We start from the raw sequence: 16044 nt of genomic DNA, 5'->3' as shown, positions 1-16044 counted from the left end.
ACCTGCATTTCCAGTCACCAAGCATCCTCTAAGCTGCCTTGCCTTCCTTGCTGTCTTACCAACTTTCTCTCCCTCTTGAACAAACTTTGGATTGCAACTCTCTTTATTTTAGACCTCCTAAATTTTCCTGCCCTCGTAAGAAATCTTCAATTCCTTGCAGCTAAGCTTTTTAAAACCTGGTTATGTCGCCACGTTATACCGGCCTTAGCGACAGACTAACCTTACAGCCTTACAAAATGTGCTTTAAAGTTGGCAGTACTTGAACACAGATGACATGGCGGGTCTCCACTTTACCCAGAGTTTTAGGTTCTGGGGAGTTGGCAATACATCATATGTTGCCTCTATCAAAAATCTAATGCTCTTTCCTCCATACATCCACAGCTCTTTCCGCTAAGCTTTTTCTTATCTACACCTTCCCAATTCAACCACTGTCCCTGCTTAGCCTGAGCCACTGCCTTGCACCCCTTAATATTTCCTCCTGTCTACGAACCTGTTTCCACAACTAGCTTTCCTCTTTTCCTTGGGACCATGTCTCTACTCCACACGGTTTTGCCTTGGGCCAAGCCCAAGCCTCCCCGCCCTATTTGACATTACCGCACAATCTCTGTATGCCTGGGCGTTTGCTTCTGCCTTCCTGCAGCTGCACTTCCTTGGATTTCCACTTTCTCCCTTCGATTGGGTTTGGAACCCACCTTCCTGACTACCACAGTCTTTAACTCCCGAGTAACAGGAGCTCTGTCCTAACCTTAGTACATTTAAACTCCTCCACTAGACTAGTCTGTACTGGGAGCTGAAGTATGTCCTTTCCCATTACAGTGCCCAGGTACTTAAACATCTAAGGAACAACCTAGCCACTTCTAATGTAAAAGCTAACTAATCTTTCCATTTTTTCTGCAGCAGATAATGGAATCTCATATACGGACAAGTGGCCACATTCAGTCTGGGAAATAACCGAAACTGTGACTGAGACACCACAACTTCAACTTTTTCTGGAAGCCCTGATTTATCTATTCTTATCCAGTCCTCAGCAACATCTTTCCGAGAAACTGCACTAGCTTCTCCGTCATTCAATTCAAGTCTGCCTTGTACCACCATATCTAGACTCTTTACTCTGATTATTTTCCCTAATTATTGGGAATTTCCTCTTCGTCTATTACAAAACGTCCTATCACTTAGCTTCCGCTCTACTTATTGAGATACTTCTAGACTTAACTAGGCTTAATTTTCAATACTAGCCCACTTTTAAGTTTTTATTAAGTCTCTCTCAAGTACTGCTTTCTTACATACATGGCACCGTTTGTACGTTATCAAACGGTCATGTTCATAACCATCGTAGACGCCTAATTGGTGTAGGCGTCAGTCCACATCCTGAGCTCAGCATACTCTCTCCACCTACGACAACCCACATTAGAAGACATCTAATGGATTACCTCCATCGCCAATTTGTGAATGCACACATGGAGAATCGTAGCACAGCCTGACCTAATGCCTAATTTCTAGGCCTCTGCCACCCCAAATTTGTAAAAAGTCCTGCTGTACTTAAGCATAGTCTAATGTCTTGGAAATACGACCTTACTAACTTAACCACTATTTCAGGCACTCTAAAATAATCAAATGCCTCCCAAATAAGGCTATGTGGTACTGAACCAAACGCATTTACTAAATCCAAAAATATGACATGCAAGTCTCTTTTCTCTGTCTTGGCTGCCTGAATCTGATGCCAAATCATGCTAGTGTGCTCTAAACACCCTGCGAAACCTGGTATTCCTGCCTTCTGTACTGCAGTATCTATTAAGCTATTCCTTTCTAAATAACTAGCTAATCTCCGTGCGACTATGCTAAAGAAGATCTTCCCCTCCACATTTAGGAGAGAGATCATTCGAAACTGACTCAGGTCTGAGGATTCCTTCTCCTTTGGAATAAAAACACCTCCTGCCCTACGCCATGCTCTGGGAATAACCTGTTTCTCCCAAACTATTCTTAATTGCCTCCACAAAAACTTTAGGATATCAGGTGCGCTTTTATAAACCCGGTAGGAGACTCCGTTGGCCCTGGGCCGAAGAAGCCTTTGCACGCCTGACTACCTCCTCAACCTCCTTCCACCTGGGTGGTCTAACATCCATCTCATGATCTATCTTTCCTAATGGTGGCATGTTGGGTGGAAGGCCTACTACTCTATTCTGCTCCAAATCTGAATACGTGTTTCTTAAATACTTTTCCACGTCTAACTTCGTTGCCTTAAGCTGCCCTCCCTTTTCCTGGTTAAACAATCCTTTAACAAACTTGAAAGGGTCCCTGTAAAACGCTGTCCTTACATATTCTTTCTTCTTTCTCTTTTTCCTAAGATATTCAGCCCTTCTAAATACTGCTAGCCTGCCTCTCAAATCTTCTTGCAACACATCAATTCCCCCCCTCTCTTACTCTGTTGCCCTTTTCCACCGCTTTCTTAATTGTCTTCTTTCCTTAACTAATTTCTCCATTTCCCTTTGCCGTCTAGACTTAACTAACTGTGCTCTTTCAACTCTCTTTCTGTCTTGCGCCCCAAATCTTTCTGCACCATAGGAGTAAATTATATTTCCCATCTTCTCTAGTCTATCGCTTGCATTTCCTCCTAGTCTGCTTAAAATGACTGACAAATCTCTATTGACTGACGCCCATTATTTCTTGCTATTTGCCCTCGGCCATTTAACTCTAGTTTTCTGCTCCATATTTCACTCTCTGACTGGCCTGTTCACCTCAGTCTCAGCTGCATCCCCTCTTGTAGTCTCCTCTTCCCCCTCTGTAGCTGTGTTGTTGATATCCTTCGAACTGTGGTTTTCTACCTGTCGCTGGACTTCATCCGACTTATTCGATTGACTTCTTAAAAAGTATCGATCGATGCGGCCACACTGCCTTTCCTTTGCAACACATCTCTTTCTTCCCTGATGCATTCTAAGGCCTCTAACTGACGTTACTTTCTGCCAGCCACAAGGACAAATCTGGAGCTTATTTCCCTCTAGTCTAACATTTTTATTCTCTCCAGCTACACTCACGTCACCCTGAGAACTATTCTGCCCAGTTCTAGTCCTAGAGAATAGGTCCGTGCCCCTATCCTTCACTGAGTCGCATATCCAAGTCATAGTCCTGTCCATTCCAGTGTCTGTTGCCATGTAGTCTGCCTGTGGGACAGAGAAATAATTTGTTCAAAAATCTGTCCTAAATTTAGCATAACCATTTGCCTTAAGCATCAAATGTGATTCTTGTAGCCCCCCTGCAAATTCAAGAACCCACCTCCAAAGAGAAGAGCCAGATCACCTTCTCGTAGAGGCCTGTCTCGCCAAACAGAACAAAGTAGAGGATCAAGATCACCTGTTGATCTGCAACCTATGCAAAGGACCAGCTCCACACAACAAACTCCATCAACCCAGACAAAACACAACCCGTACCAAATGCCTGAAGCAAGTAAGCATACACTACTATTTCTGCTTACATGTGCTTTATTGATGTTTTTCCTGCTCTTGTAATTTCTGACTAAAACCTGATGTCCTATTCCTGCTCATTCTAGCATTTTCAGTATTGAATAAGTGTTTCTAGTTAAAATTTGGTGACTATTTGTTTATCGACTCAAGGAGCTTTTGTCTCAAGCTATACAATCGTCAGCGCCTTACTGGAACTCCACTGATTTTTTAACACATTATATAAAGTACAACTTCCCAGCTAAATGGTTTTATTTTTTTAATTTATCTTTTCTCCATTTATAAAATAACATAACTAATTCTTTATATTTTGTTTGGCTGCTGCCTAAGGAAGCTATTTTAAAAAGACTTCCCACCAGACATTTGACACCAGACCAGATGTTTTAAAAGTAAGAGCAGGCCTCCCCAGGGGGTGCCAGTTTCAGGAGAGGCTCAAAGAGGTTGAAAAAATTTGACAAATTTACATACTGGTTTGGTTGTACTTGACATTACATTATTCACAGCACTTTGAGGACATAACATGAACGAAAATACGGGACAAATTGTGCCCCGTATTGATTAGGCAATCTTAGCTCAGTTAGCTCAGTCTATTGAATGAGATAGCAACTACATGATCCCACAGACATCCTGGAATTGAGCTAAGCTAAGGAGATATGCCTTTTTCTGAAATTTGGGAGATTTAAAGCCAATAGTCGGAGACTGAAACCCCCCTGTTGTAGAATAAAAAAAAACAATAACATACATATGTATGTGTGTGTGCATAAATATATATATGTGTGTGTGTGTGTGTGTGTGTGTGTGTGTGTGTGTGTGTGTGTGTGTGTTTGTGTGTGTGTGTGCTGTGGATTAGGTGCCGCGTGCCAACAGATTCTGGTCTAAGAGCACTGTAAAATCACGAAAATGAGGGAGCATTTTTTTAATTAATTGAATCATGTACTACATCATACACTTGATACTTGATGAAGCTGTCTATCTTTAACTGACATGAACTGAGGAGGTTTGCAAATATGTGCTGATGTTGCCAACTCATCGTAAAATTATTACAGACTGGTGGTATCCCTAAATTCATTCTGTGAAATAACCCAAAACATCATCATGGTTCATCTAGCAACGGTTAATATAAGTCATAAGAAAAAAGGACAATTTAGCTCATAAATTAATAATGATAAATGTTGTTTACTTAGCACTTGCCAAACATAGAGCACAAAAGGCTTTCCAAAAGAAACAAAATACAATGATGTAATACTACAAAAGTTGATTTTATAAAATGATATTATTAGCACATTAAAACAATGAAGGAATTTTTTTAAAAAAACATTTAAAATGCTGTACATCTGCACGTGTGTTTTGTATTATTCTATGATAATTTTGTCATAATTTATAAGAATAAAGCGATGATTTCATAGATCTATTTTAGCCATAGACTGTACGTCTTTTGAATCAGACTTCCACAGAGGGTATGGTGTCATTCCTGACTGTCATATCAGCTAGAACATCACTGAAAATGTCTTGGAACAGTCCTGGAAAACTATTTTTAGTGGGTATTCTGTAATAGTCATATATTGCAACTGCACTCAGCCCCCCACATTTACATCCTTACTATCCTTTTGCATCAGTGAATTATTTTATAATTGATGACAAATGAGGTCATGGCGAATTTCAACATGAAGGGGGGGGCAAGCTTGCCTTCACAAAGCTCTCTTCACTGTTGTAACTGGTAAAAAGCATATATCCTCAGTGTTGTTTAGTGTCTATTTTGGTGGTTAGTGAAAACCAGGAACCACTAGCACAGTGGCCACATGGCTGCTACCTGAAAAAATATATTTTCGATGCACTGTTTTCAATTGTTTGTAGTGTGAACATGCTGGATAGATGTCTTTTCCATTCTTTGATGTCTTTAAAAGACAGAGAAAGAGCTGCTGGCACTTTTTTTGGCTATAGCCAGCTGCTTGCTGATTGTGAACAGCATCCAAAGTCCAAATCATAGCATTTACATGGAAGAATGTGTTAAATGTGTGTGACCTGGAAGAATGTCTGCAATTTAATACTTTTACTGCTTAGATTTACATTTTCAAATATTTTTTACAAAGAGTGTCCAGAGGACTACAGCAGAAACAGAGGCAAACATTGCGGCAGCTGCCGCCTTCTGCCTGAAGTATGTGCCAGACAGGGTGGGCAGAGGTGGCAGAAAAAACTTTTTGAAAAGCCTACCTGAAAAACAGTTACTGAACTTTGTTGACTGAACTGTTAAGTGAACTGTTAAGTTGTTGGTTCCAAAAGTGGGGTCCTGGTTCAGGTTCTGCTTAAGCAAATTTTGTTAAATGAATTATTAATTCTGTTTTTATTCATTGTTAAAAAAAAATCTAGATAAGCAGATTCTTGAACCTTAAAGGTTATTTTGATAACCCCATTGCATGTCTTTTGTGGTTTTATTGGATGAATTACAACATTTGTGTATTACAATTTCACTAAGATTTTAAAGTGAAACTTTTCTCTGCTTATATCTTAAAATTAATACTTTCAGTCTGTCTGACAGCTTGACATCTGTCTAACGTATGACATCCAAGTTTCTCAGCATGTTGATTTTTCATTTACAACTCAAATGCGGCTCTATTCATTAGTTTAGTCCTAACTGCAGTGGCTTTGTGTTCGAGTCCAACCTGTGGCCCTTTGCTGCATGTCATCCCCTCTCTCTCCCTGACTTTCCTGACTGTCTCTCACTTCACTATGTAAATGAAGGCAAAAATGCCCCCCCCAAAAAAAAACTTAAAATGTGGCTCTGTTAAAGGTTTGTGATGCAACCAAAATCCATACTAACTCAATTTCATCATCTTTCTTTCAAGTTGTAATTTCACAGCTAATGTTGGGTTATGACGAATATCCAATTTTGATTTTCAACCAAAATTCAACATCTGTCCAGCGTTGGATGTCGATGTCAAACACACGTTAGGTTTTGACGTCAACCTGATTTTCATTTCCAACTAAAATTTAACATCAGGCCAACGTTGGATGTTGATGTCAACCCAACGTTGGGTTTTGACATCAACCTGATTTTCATTTCCAACAAAAATTTGTCCAAACACCTTTCTGACATCCAGTTCCAGCTGGGCTCCTTCACTGCTGTAACAGTTCTGCTCAGACCATGGAGGAGCTGCTGGAGAAAAACTGACAGAAAAACAAGAGATGTCATTGAGGTATTTCTAAATGTTTTAATTAAACATGTTAATGAGCCAAGAACACAACATACTGCGTTGAGGAAGGGGATGTTCACAGCTGACAGCACGAATGCTAAGGCCATGGGGAAGAAGGACCTACAGCGGGGGACACAGCATTGTGGTATTTCATGTTTTATACATCACATCAGTTATAATGTAGATTTATTATACAGATCATAATATTCCCACATCATCCTGGGAACATTAGTTAGTATCATTATTATCATTATTATTATTAGAGACAAATATGAATTTGCAGCCTTGTTTTTCTGTTCCACTAAAACCCTACCTGAGCTTACCTGAACAAAAGTACAAAGCCGTAACTCTCCACCAGCATTCCAATGATTGGCCAGCGGCACAGCACCAGAGACACGCCTCCCAGGAAGAAAAATGAGCCTCGAAACTTGTGTCTCTGGAAGAAGAAGTGGGCTGTTCTTCTCAAGCCGATGATGAACGTCAATCCACTCAGGAACAAGACCTCAAAGGAGGAAAATCACACCAAAAAAATTAGGAAATATTAACACACAATCACAGTATCACTGTTTTATTCTGCAACTGTCATTTTTCTCCAAACCAAATCTTTCACTCTAGTTGAAATCTTTTAACTAATTGCTCTACTTAAGTCCAGTGCCAAATAATAACACAAAAATCATTGCATTATGTTTATTGTGTCGCAGGTGTTAATGAGGTACTCATTATGAGCCCATTAGCTTCATTATGAGCTCATTGGCTTCATGATTAGCCTGTTAGAACAGTCACTGTAGCTACAGAGCAGAGTGTGTTGGTGAATGTGAAGCAGCATTATAGCTAAAACTACACACTGCAAAACTGTTAAATGCCACTTCCACATCTGGTCCAACTGTAGCCATAGATAATCTATCCAGCTGTGAGCTGACACTGGCAGGTGAAAGCCAGAATGAGGCTAGGAGCACCTGACAGTCCTGCTGTATGTAGGCCAGGCTCGGGCTCTGTGGAGACAGACGTGGAGACGGTTTGTCTTCTATACTGGAGTCACATTAGGAGGGTCTGCCTGTGTGAATACAGCTGTTGGTCATTGTTTCAGTGCTCATATGCAGGTCAGTACTGTAAGATGTGAATCTGTGCTTTAAACTGTAATCCACCTGATACTGCCATAGCTGGATGCTAGCTGGATGCTAGCTGGAAACGAAGCAGTACAAAACAGAACCAGCAGACAGCCCGGCTGTTAAGATGATGTTTAAAACCTTAATGTCCATGGTTCAGTTCTGCAAGAAAATCTTTGTTCATATTTCTGTTTGGGGTTGGGGCTGTAAACACAGTCATTGTGTTTCACATGAGTGTGTGGGTTTGTGATGATGACACTGAGCAGATGTGTGTCCCATTACTCACATTCCCAAAGGCCAACAAGACTGAGTCAAAGTACAGCAGCACACCAAAGAGCAGAAAGAACAGCCCGAAGCCCGTCACACCCACACCGATCTCTGGAAGACACACACACACACTCAGTGTCAGTCATGCTCTCAGTAGTTTCTCTCTGTGTAGATGTAAATCTTTGAACAACTTACAAATATATCGTTTCATTTCAAGGAAAGACATCACACAGCTACACAGTGATAACAAGCTGTCAGCAGCAACAACCTGCTGACAGGAGCACAACCTAATCAAGCTGATCACTGTTTGTCATTGATATTTATATGTTTAGAGTGTCCACAGTGTAGTTGGAGAAAAAAACATAATTCACCAGATTTCATCCACTGTGGAGGGTGAAAATTATGATATTGGCCAGGCCAGAAAATAGAAACATTCAGTGAAGAAATCTCTGTGTGAAAGAAACAGTGACAGAGACAAATTCACTTGTTCCACACAATGAATGATAGGTAATCTAGATCATGACAAGTCTGCATGAAGCTGTGATGACTGATCTGTGGAGGTCTGCAGGAGAGCATTGTGGGTAGACATGTTTGTAGTCCTTATTAGCACTGAGGTCTCACTGAAGAATCTGGACCTGTCACCTTATCTCTGTGTTAAACACCGGTTCTGCTTTTCATCAGCTCAGGTGTGTCCATGTTCTGACAGGTGAGCATCTGACCTGTTAAACTGAATAACTGTTCTCTAGTCATTTACCTGGAGATAGAGTGTCTCCACCAATACATCTGTCTGTTGGAAGGTCAAACCTCTTGCTCTCTGATCCACCAATCACAGCTAATAGTCCCAACAGTCACTCACACTAACATGTTAGAACAGAGGGATATGGGGAAACTTACTCTGGAGCTCTGTGACAGTCACCATGCTGATCCCTGACGTCCTCCTCCTCTTCACCTGCTGCCTGTGTCTCTGTCAGGAACAAATGAGTCCTCTCTGTTCTCAGCTGTGACCTTTGCACATTGATGTTGTCAGTGTGTGAACATTAACCAGACAAGGCGCACACTGACCCCCTTGATCTGTTTGGTATTTTAAATTGTCTTTGTTTTTTTGTTTTTTGTTTTTACAGCAAAAGGGCTGTTGAGTTTTCCTTGTGTCACCCTGATTCATTTTGTAGCACTCAATCTTAAAAATTGTGTAAAAATGTTTCATTATATTTTCATGGAATAATTTGTGGTTAAATAGTATGGTTACAAGAGTGTCTGTGCTCAGTTTTCATTTTCAAGCATGTGTTACTATAAAGTTTTGTTTGTTGATTTGTAAGGGCAGAAACTCACATTTTCCTCAATTTACTTTGTATCCTCAAACTCTAGACTAGTTTTACATTAGTTAAACAAACCTGAAACAGAGGGATCCAGGTTCATTTTTATCACAGCTGTGTGTAGTGTTAACATAACAGTGGCTGGTGATCATGTGACCATTGATAATAACATAAAGACACTTTAATCACCATATTCTGATCCAGGACCTGATGACATCACTTACAATGAATCATATGTTACATGTTTGCGTGATTCTCTGGACCCTGTGAGTGACACAGACATGTATCTTCAGCCTCCTCTTCTTCCTCCTGTCAGCTGTGAGCTAAAAGAATCCAGTCTGTGTGTGTTTCTGCTCTTTATTCATCACATACACTTTGATATAACAAAGGCCATAGGGCATCATCAGGGACCTGCAGGTGAGGGGTGGGCTGCACAGGTGACCTCAGGAGACTTTTGGCAGTGAGCTTCATCATCATCATCATCATCATCATCATCATCATCATCATCATCACCATCATCATCATCATCATCATCAGGTGGATTAAAACAGCAGCAGTGAATATATCATCATCATTGCAGACAATGAGACACTGTGATAATTCAGAAGCATCTATAGAAACATAGTATTTGTATACATTCACTTTATTGCAGGGTTTTCTGAAAGCAAGCGTACTATTTGTCTTTTATCATTTGCATAGTTCAAGCAGTTTGTCTATGTCCCAAGTAGCAGTGGTTATATGTAAGAGTCAGGTTCACTGATCCAAAACAGTATGTACAATGGCCAATGTATAGAAGGTCTATATTCTGTATTGTCATCGTCACAAATGCTACATCTAGTATCAAATATCAGACACCACCTGTTGGTTTCTAACATGTCAGATCCCAGAGAATCCAAAAATATGTGTGTTCTGTCCCCGAGAGCCACAACGTGAACACAAAGTGTCATCTGTGAAAAACCTCTGTGTGTAAAAATTCAACCTGTCGACTGGAACATCTAAAAAAATAGTATGGCCTCTGTGAACATATTCCCTTTCTTAAAAAACATAACACAAGAAAAAATAGACGTTTCTCTGAAGTCCTCCACTGTTTTTGCTTGGTGAGTTGTTACCTTTCAGAATAAAAGTCAGTCTTCTTCATCCTGTAACACATTGTCTCTGAGTACAACAGCTCTGTACACACTGAGGGGAGGGGCAAAAAAACATGAACACACAAATGACACAGGCGAGGGGTGTGTGTGTGTGTGAGTGTGTGTGTGTGTGTGTGTGTGTGTGTGTGTGTGTTAGTGTGTGGACACATAGGAATTTACAGTGAAGAGGTAAAGGTTGAAGATTTTTAGTTTCAACATGATTTTTCATTTGATTATAATTATTTTCAACAGACACTAAATATAAAACACCAGCAGGGAGCAGTAACATGGTAGTAACAGGTTTAACACACAGACATGTGACCTGGAATTAAAGTGTCAGATCCAGTTAAAACAGATGTTTTAAATTAAAATTTAATGATATGAAATCAAAACAAACTAAACCAGTTTTATTGTAAAGACCAGTTAATTTTTGATACATTTAAATTATTTAAGTCAATTTTTAGTTTAATTCATTCATGATTTTGGATTACTTCCTGTCAGCCATGTTCTGTGTGTAGCTTTGAGTTTCCTTCGGATGCAAAATGTGTGAGTTGTGACATGAAACACATGATAGCACTGACATGTGTTGGACTATGGCACTGATTATGATGTCACTGGGATATGTTACAGTAATTAATCCTGACCGCATCATTAACTCCTCCTCACAGACTCTAAGGTCACTTCTAGTTCCACATACAGAAACCACTGATACGCACATATCCAACATACTTTACCTACATCATGACATTCACTGGGCTGATTCCACCTGATGACCACCTCCACAGCTGCACAGTGGGTGGAGGTGGGGGAGGTTTCTGACTCACATGAATTACACTCGTATGCAACTGAAACATGAGGGCCACGCAGAGCAGGGAACAGGGACGATGTGGAGGTCTGGGGTGCTGTGGAGGTCTGGGGTGGTGTGGAGGTCTGGTACGGTGTGGAGATCTGGGGCAGGACGGTCTGGAGGTCTGCAATGGTCTAGAGGTCTGGGATCTCGTCATCGAACCACCTGATGGTGATCTATTAGTGAAGCTCTAACCTCACTTTAACCATGAGCACATGCTGAAAGACAGGCCTGATATATATTAACTCTACCTGGACTCAGACTCTGATCTGGGATCAGTCTAAGTTATTCTCCTAGAGAGATGTTTGTTAACATGTGGAGCAGAAGACTGTGTCACTGATGTTTCTTTGAACTAGCTGTTGTAAAAGCGCACACATGGACACAGCTACAGTATAAACTCTACAGCTGGTGATACAGTCTTCATGATAAAGTTTGACCTATTTCCTGTCTGACAGCTTAGGTGTGAACAGAATCACAGTACTGCCCCCTGCAGGTGAGACACAGTGACCAGCGTTAACAGCTCACCAAGCTCTGATTGGGCTCCACAGCACACAGCTGAGGACACTGTTTTCTTTTCCCTCCTGGGTTTATAACCAAAGATCAAATAAACACAGTGCCCTGACCTCTGACCTCTGCAGCAGGTGGAAGCTGCTGTGTTCTCATGTAAGAAAGAGTGGCGCCTAAATTGTTCTGTCCCTGTGGCCACTTAAGTCTCTGTGTACATGTCATCAGCTGACCAGACCGCATGTGGCTACAAACATTACAGCTGGACCACTCTCTGCAGCTCTCTTCCTCTTTCATTGTCGTCTTCTTCAGATGCAATGATCTATTCTTCCCTCTACATCAACATCAAACCTCAGTTCACTAACACCTCATCATAATCTCTACTCTGTAAAACATGTCCTGAGCTAAATGATATAGAAATATTATACCACTTGAAACTGGTAGGAGACCTGAAGCCAACCTCCGTGCCACAGGACACAGGGGGTGGGGGAGGGGGCTGGGGGTAGCTTGGCTTTGGGTTTTGAATCTGCTCCTCTAGCAGGTGTCGGTGCTTTTGTTGTGTCAGGTGGAAACAGAAATGAAAGTGTTTGTCTGGGGTCATCTCCATTGTTCAGTCTTTCCAGTGGATCCTCAGAAAGACGCTCCATGAAACTTGACAGCAGCCAGCGCCTGAGCTGCAGACAGGAGAGACAAAGGAGACAAAGCAGGTGAGGGAGACATGGGTGAGTTACCAGGACAATTTCCTGTCAGTCTAACTGCAGCTGCAGAAGGATGTGTGTTTACAGGACAGCTGCGCTGGATGGTATCAACTTGATAAACACAAATTCTCAACACAAGATCATACTGGCTCCTTTCTGAAGCTTTCAGCCACATCTCATAGTCTTCCTCAGCTGCTCTGCTGTGATGTGGGACACACGTCAGACGTTGTGTTCAGAACTCAGAGGATGGACTAACACTCACGTTTTTACACAGCAACTTAAAGATTTATGAGCAGGATATTTCCACAAGTTAGATTCAGTTACAAGAAGAATGTTTAACCTCATACATGAACCCTTCACCTCTGAAATCTGGGTCACTTTAAGTCTGCGTTGATGTGGAGAACTGGCTCATCAGCAGGACTGACACTCAGTCTAACAGGTAACAGTATTACAGTATCATTAACATTAGTGGTGAAGTCATGAGGATCCAGTCCCACAAGGTCTAAACAGGACAGGGAGGGGTGGGGGGGCTGGTGGACGTGCTGTGGTGAACGGATACTCACCTTGTCAGACTCACACCTTCATGATGTGGGCGGAGTTGGGGAAGTCAGCAGAGGAAGGGGGAGGGGCCAGGCTGGTCGGGGAGGTGGGGGGGCTGGGGGCGCACTGGGCTGGAATGAGATGAAAGGATGTGGGAGGAATGACCAGAGGGAGACATTGAGAGCAAAACAAAACAAGGAGTGAGTCAACCAATGAGAGAAGAACGGTGAGGTCAGAGGAGGAGCTCCAGAGTGTTCACCTACATCATCATATATCACTGTTTCCCCTGGATGACTGTTTCTTTTGTTTGTTTGTTTATTTTTGGGAGGGATTTTTTGGGGATTTGTAGTGACTCAGATGTGTGGGTCGACCTCTCTCTCTCACTCTATCTCTGGTTTGACAAAGATGTAGAGCACCTGTTTATGTTGCTCTTAATGAGTTATTGACCTGTCTCTGCTGTGTGTGTGCGTGTGTGGGTGTGTGGGTGTATGTGTGTGTGTTGGGGGGGCTAAGATACACACACTGTGAAACGGGAAGCATAGCAGAGAAATACCACTGTCAATGACATCGAAACACAGCAGAGACTCACTGAGCTGACATGAATCAGTCAATAACATAAATCAAATATATACTGTACACACACACACACACACACACACACACACACACACATACACACACACACACACACACACACAGCAGAGATACACTGAATATGTATATGGTTTAGTAGTGAGTGAAGTGCTTGTTGGGGATGAAGGAACAGAATGATGGTCACATGACTTCACAGCTCATCATTAACAAACCTCCACTTCTATCTTCTAACATGATGGAGATGAACTGGATGCCACATGTGTTCAGGTGTATGTTCAGTGTCCTGACAGATACAGTGTAGTTTACAAGACGCAGGCAGGTCTGGGCAGAGACGCAGTGTTAGTCAGTACAGTGGTCTGTCCTAAGCCAAGGTCACACAGAGAGGTTCACGAGAGAGCGTGAGTGAGGTGGTGGTGTGTCGATGTGTTGTTGTGTTATGTTGTGTTGATGTTGTTGATAGCCATCTTGTAGATAGGGTCCTTACCAGAGAGGATGCGGCTGCGTCGAGATGCCTCAGCAGCCAGAGCACAGGAGATCTCAATCCTCTTTTCCTGCTCCTGCAGCTGCTGCTGGGAGGAGACAGGAGCTCCACCCTCCACCGGGCCATCCAGGACAGGAACCATGTTCTGCAAACTGACAGACACAGGGGTGAGAGGAGAAAGGAGGAGGAGGAAGAGGAGGAAGATGCTTTCAGAGTACAGGTCCTGCTGTCTCTGCACTGGGTGAACACAGGTCGAAGTAAACAGGTGTATGATACAGTTGTGCAGGTGTGCTATCACCATGAAAACACAATGTGGTTCAGATAGAGATGAGCACTTATTGTTGTGAGTGAAGGTGTTATGGCCAGTGGCACAGTACAGAAACAGAGTCAGACCCACTTGGATTTGGCAATGAGGGTCTTGATCCGTTCCAGTTTCTTCTGCTTCTCCATCTGCTCCTCGGAGCTCAGAGGAATGTTGTCCTCCACGTCCAGGTATCTCTCTGGGATCAGGACTTTCTCAGGAGCCATCAGCTACAACACACATGATACACATGGATAAATGAGAAGCCCATACCCTCTCTGGGTGTTGGCCCCTGGGGGCCTGCCGGTCTTATAAGGAGGGGAAGCTCATTTTCGGCCTACATCATAAAATGTGTCCATTTATTTATATGTAAATTCGCAGTGACAGAAGAGAGTCGCCAAACACCACGCTAGTCGTTTTTAACAAAGACAAAGTCGCTGAGGATCAGTAACGTCTCCAGATCAACTCTGAACAACGGAATGAAAAATTTGAAAAATGCTCCGGTGGATGCTTAAACTTCAATATCGCTGATTCGCTCATTTCGCTGTCAAGCAAAAAGGGACTCAGCCTCAGACAGATCATCCAATCATCATGCAGAAGCCGAGCGTCCGGGCCAGCCCACTGTCCCATAGACCCCAAGAGACGCTGAGCGTCTGATGGGCGGGACAAAGCCCAGCATTTATCCAATGACCGTCTAGTTTCGCTGCGGTGGAACAACCCACTCTGTGCTTCCCCGTTGAAGTCAGTAGATGCTCGGCGTCTACACTGTGTAAAGCACTGTGACGTTGCGGGGATGAATGAGAGGGAAGTCGTGTCGGTTACCTGTGATAAGTAGCTGATTCTGAACAAAAGATGAACGTGTTCTAGCGCATATTTAGTCAATGAAATGTACACACAACAGTATGTATTTGACCACTTATTTTGTTGACATTTTAGGGGAAGCTGAGCTTCCCCTGCAGTCTAAGAGCAATCGCCACTGGCCTGTAACTACCACCACTTTCTATACTTAGAGGATCTAATGACAGGTCATGCAGCTGTTATCATATCATGTCATATCAGTACCAGAGACCTGGAGCTCATCATATTCATCTGTCTGTGAGAGCAGACATGTGGATGATGTGAGAGCACAGTGAGGAGGTGACATGTCAGCTGACTCACCTCTCTGCTGACATCTAGGTCATATTGATCTGGTTCCAACTGTAACCGTCGGAGACGAGCAATTTCCTCCCGAGGTGACTCCTGACCCCGACCTCGAACCGCTGCCTCCAGGTCCTTGATGTCAATCTCATGAGCTGTAAGCCGCCTGCGAACCTGTCCACACACACACACACACAACCACACACAAACACACACACACACACACACACACACACACATACAGACACAGATACAGTGAAACCATCTGCTCCAGTTTGACACAGTTTTGTATATTTATTAGAATTTGCTCTCAGATCTAAAAGAAGTGGATTTTACACTGAATACTCTGATTAAACACACATCACTGTGTGCGTTGTCTGTGTGTGTTGTGGGTGTTTTCTAATCTGAAAAACAACTCTGAGAAGCAGTGTTGAGGAGACTTCAGTCAGTCAGATGACAGGTCCTCATCTGTTTACAGCACAT

The 16044-nt window shown here is 42.5% G+C and overlaps 2 protein-coding genes across 6 annotated transcripts in view; both read right to left on the bottom strand.

The window, feature by feature from the left end:
- Nucleotides 1-4356: 4356 nt before the first annotated feature.
- Nucleotides 4357-9001, bottom strand: golt1a (golgi transport 1A). The gene is made up of 5 exons (XM_022745613.1): nt 8914-9001; nt 8039-8130; nt 6970-7148; nt 6703-6766; nt 4357-6620 (listed from the first exon to the last, which is right to left on the bottom strand). Exons 1-5 carry the CDS (start codon nt 8936-8938, stop codon nt 6591-6593), a joined length of 390 nt encoding a protein of 129 aa, XP_022601334.1. The 5' UTR covers nt 8939-9001; the 3' UTR covers nt 4357-6590.
- Nucleotides 9002-9686: 685 nt separating this feature from the next.
- plekha6 (pleckstrin homology domain containing A6) overlaps nt 9687-16044 on the bottom strand; it is a 42859-nt gene continuing 36501 nt past the window's right edge. For all 5 annotated transcript variants that reach the window (XM_022745145.1, XM_022745147.1, XM_022745146.1 and 2 more), the window contains 5 exons: nt 15583-15735; nt 14521-14654; nt 14127-14275; nt 13072-13179; nt 9687-12484 (listed from right to left, as the gene is read on the bottom strand). In XM_022745145.1, the coding sequence (XP_022600866.1) occupies nt 13082-13179; nt 14127-14275; nt 14521-14654; nt 15583-15735 (534 nt within the window). In that variant the 3' untranslated portion in view covers nt 9687-12484; nt 13072-13081. The remainder of the gene's footprint in view (nt 12485-13071; nt 13180-14126; nt 14276-14520; nt 14655-15582; nt 15736-16044) is intronic.

This window comes from Seriola dumerili, unplaced genomic scaffold (genome assembly GCF_002260705.1).
Source record: "Seriola dumerili isolate Sdu_G_001 unplaced genomic scaffold, Sdu_1.0 BDQW01000088.1, whole genome shotgun sequence".
Taxonomy (NCBI): Eukaryota; Metazoa; Chordata; class Actinopteri; order Carangiformes; family Carangidae; genus Seriola; species Seriola dumerili.
This window is presented reverse-complemented; position numbering and strand designations above follow the sequence as displayed.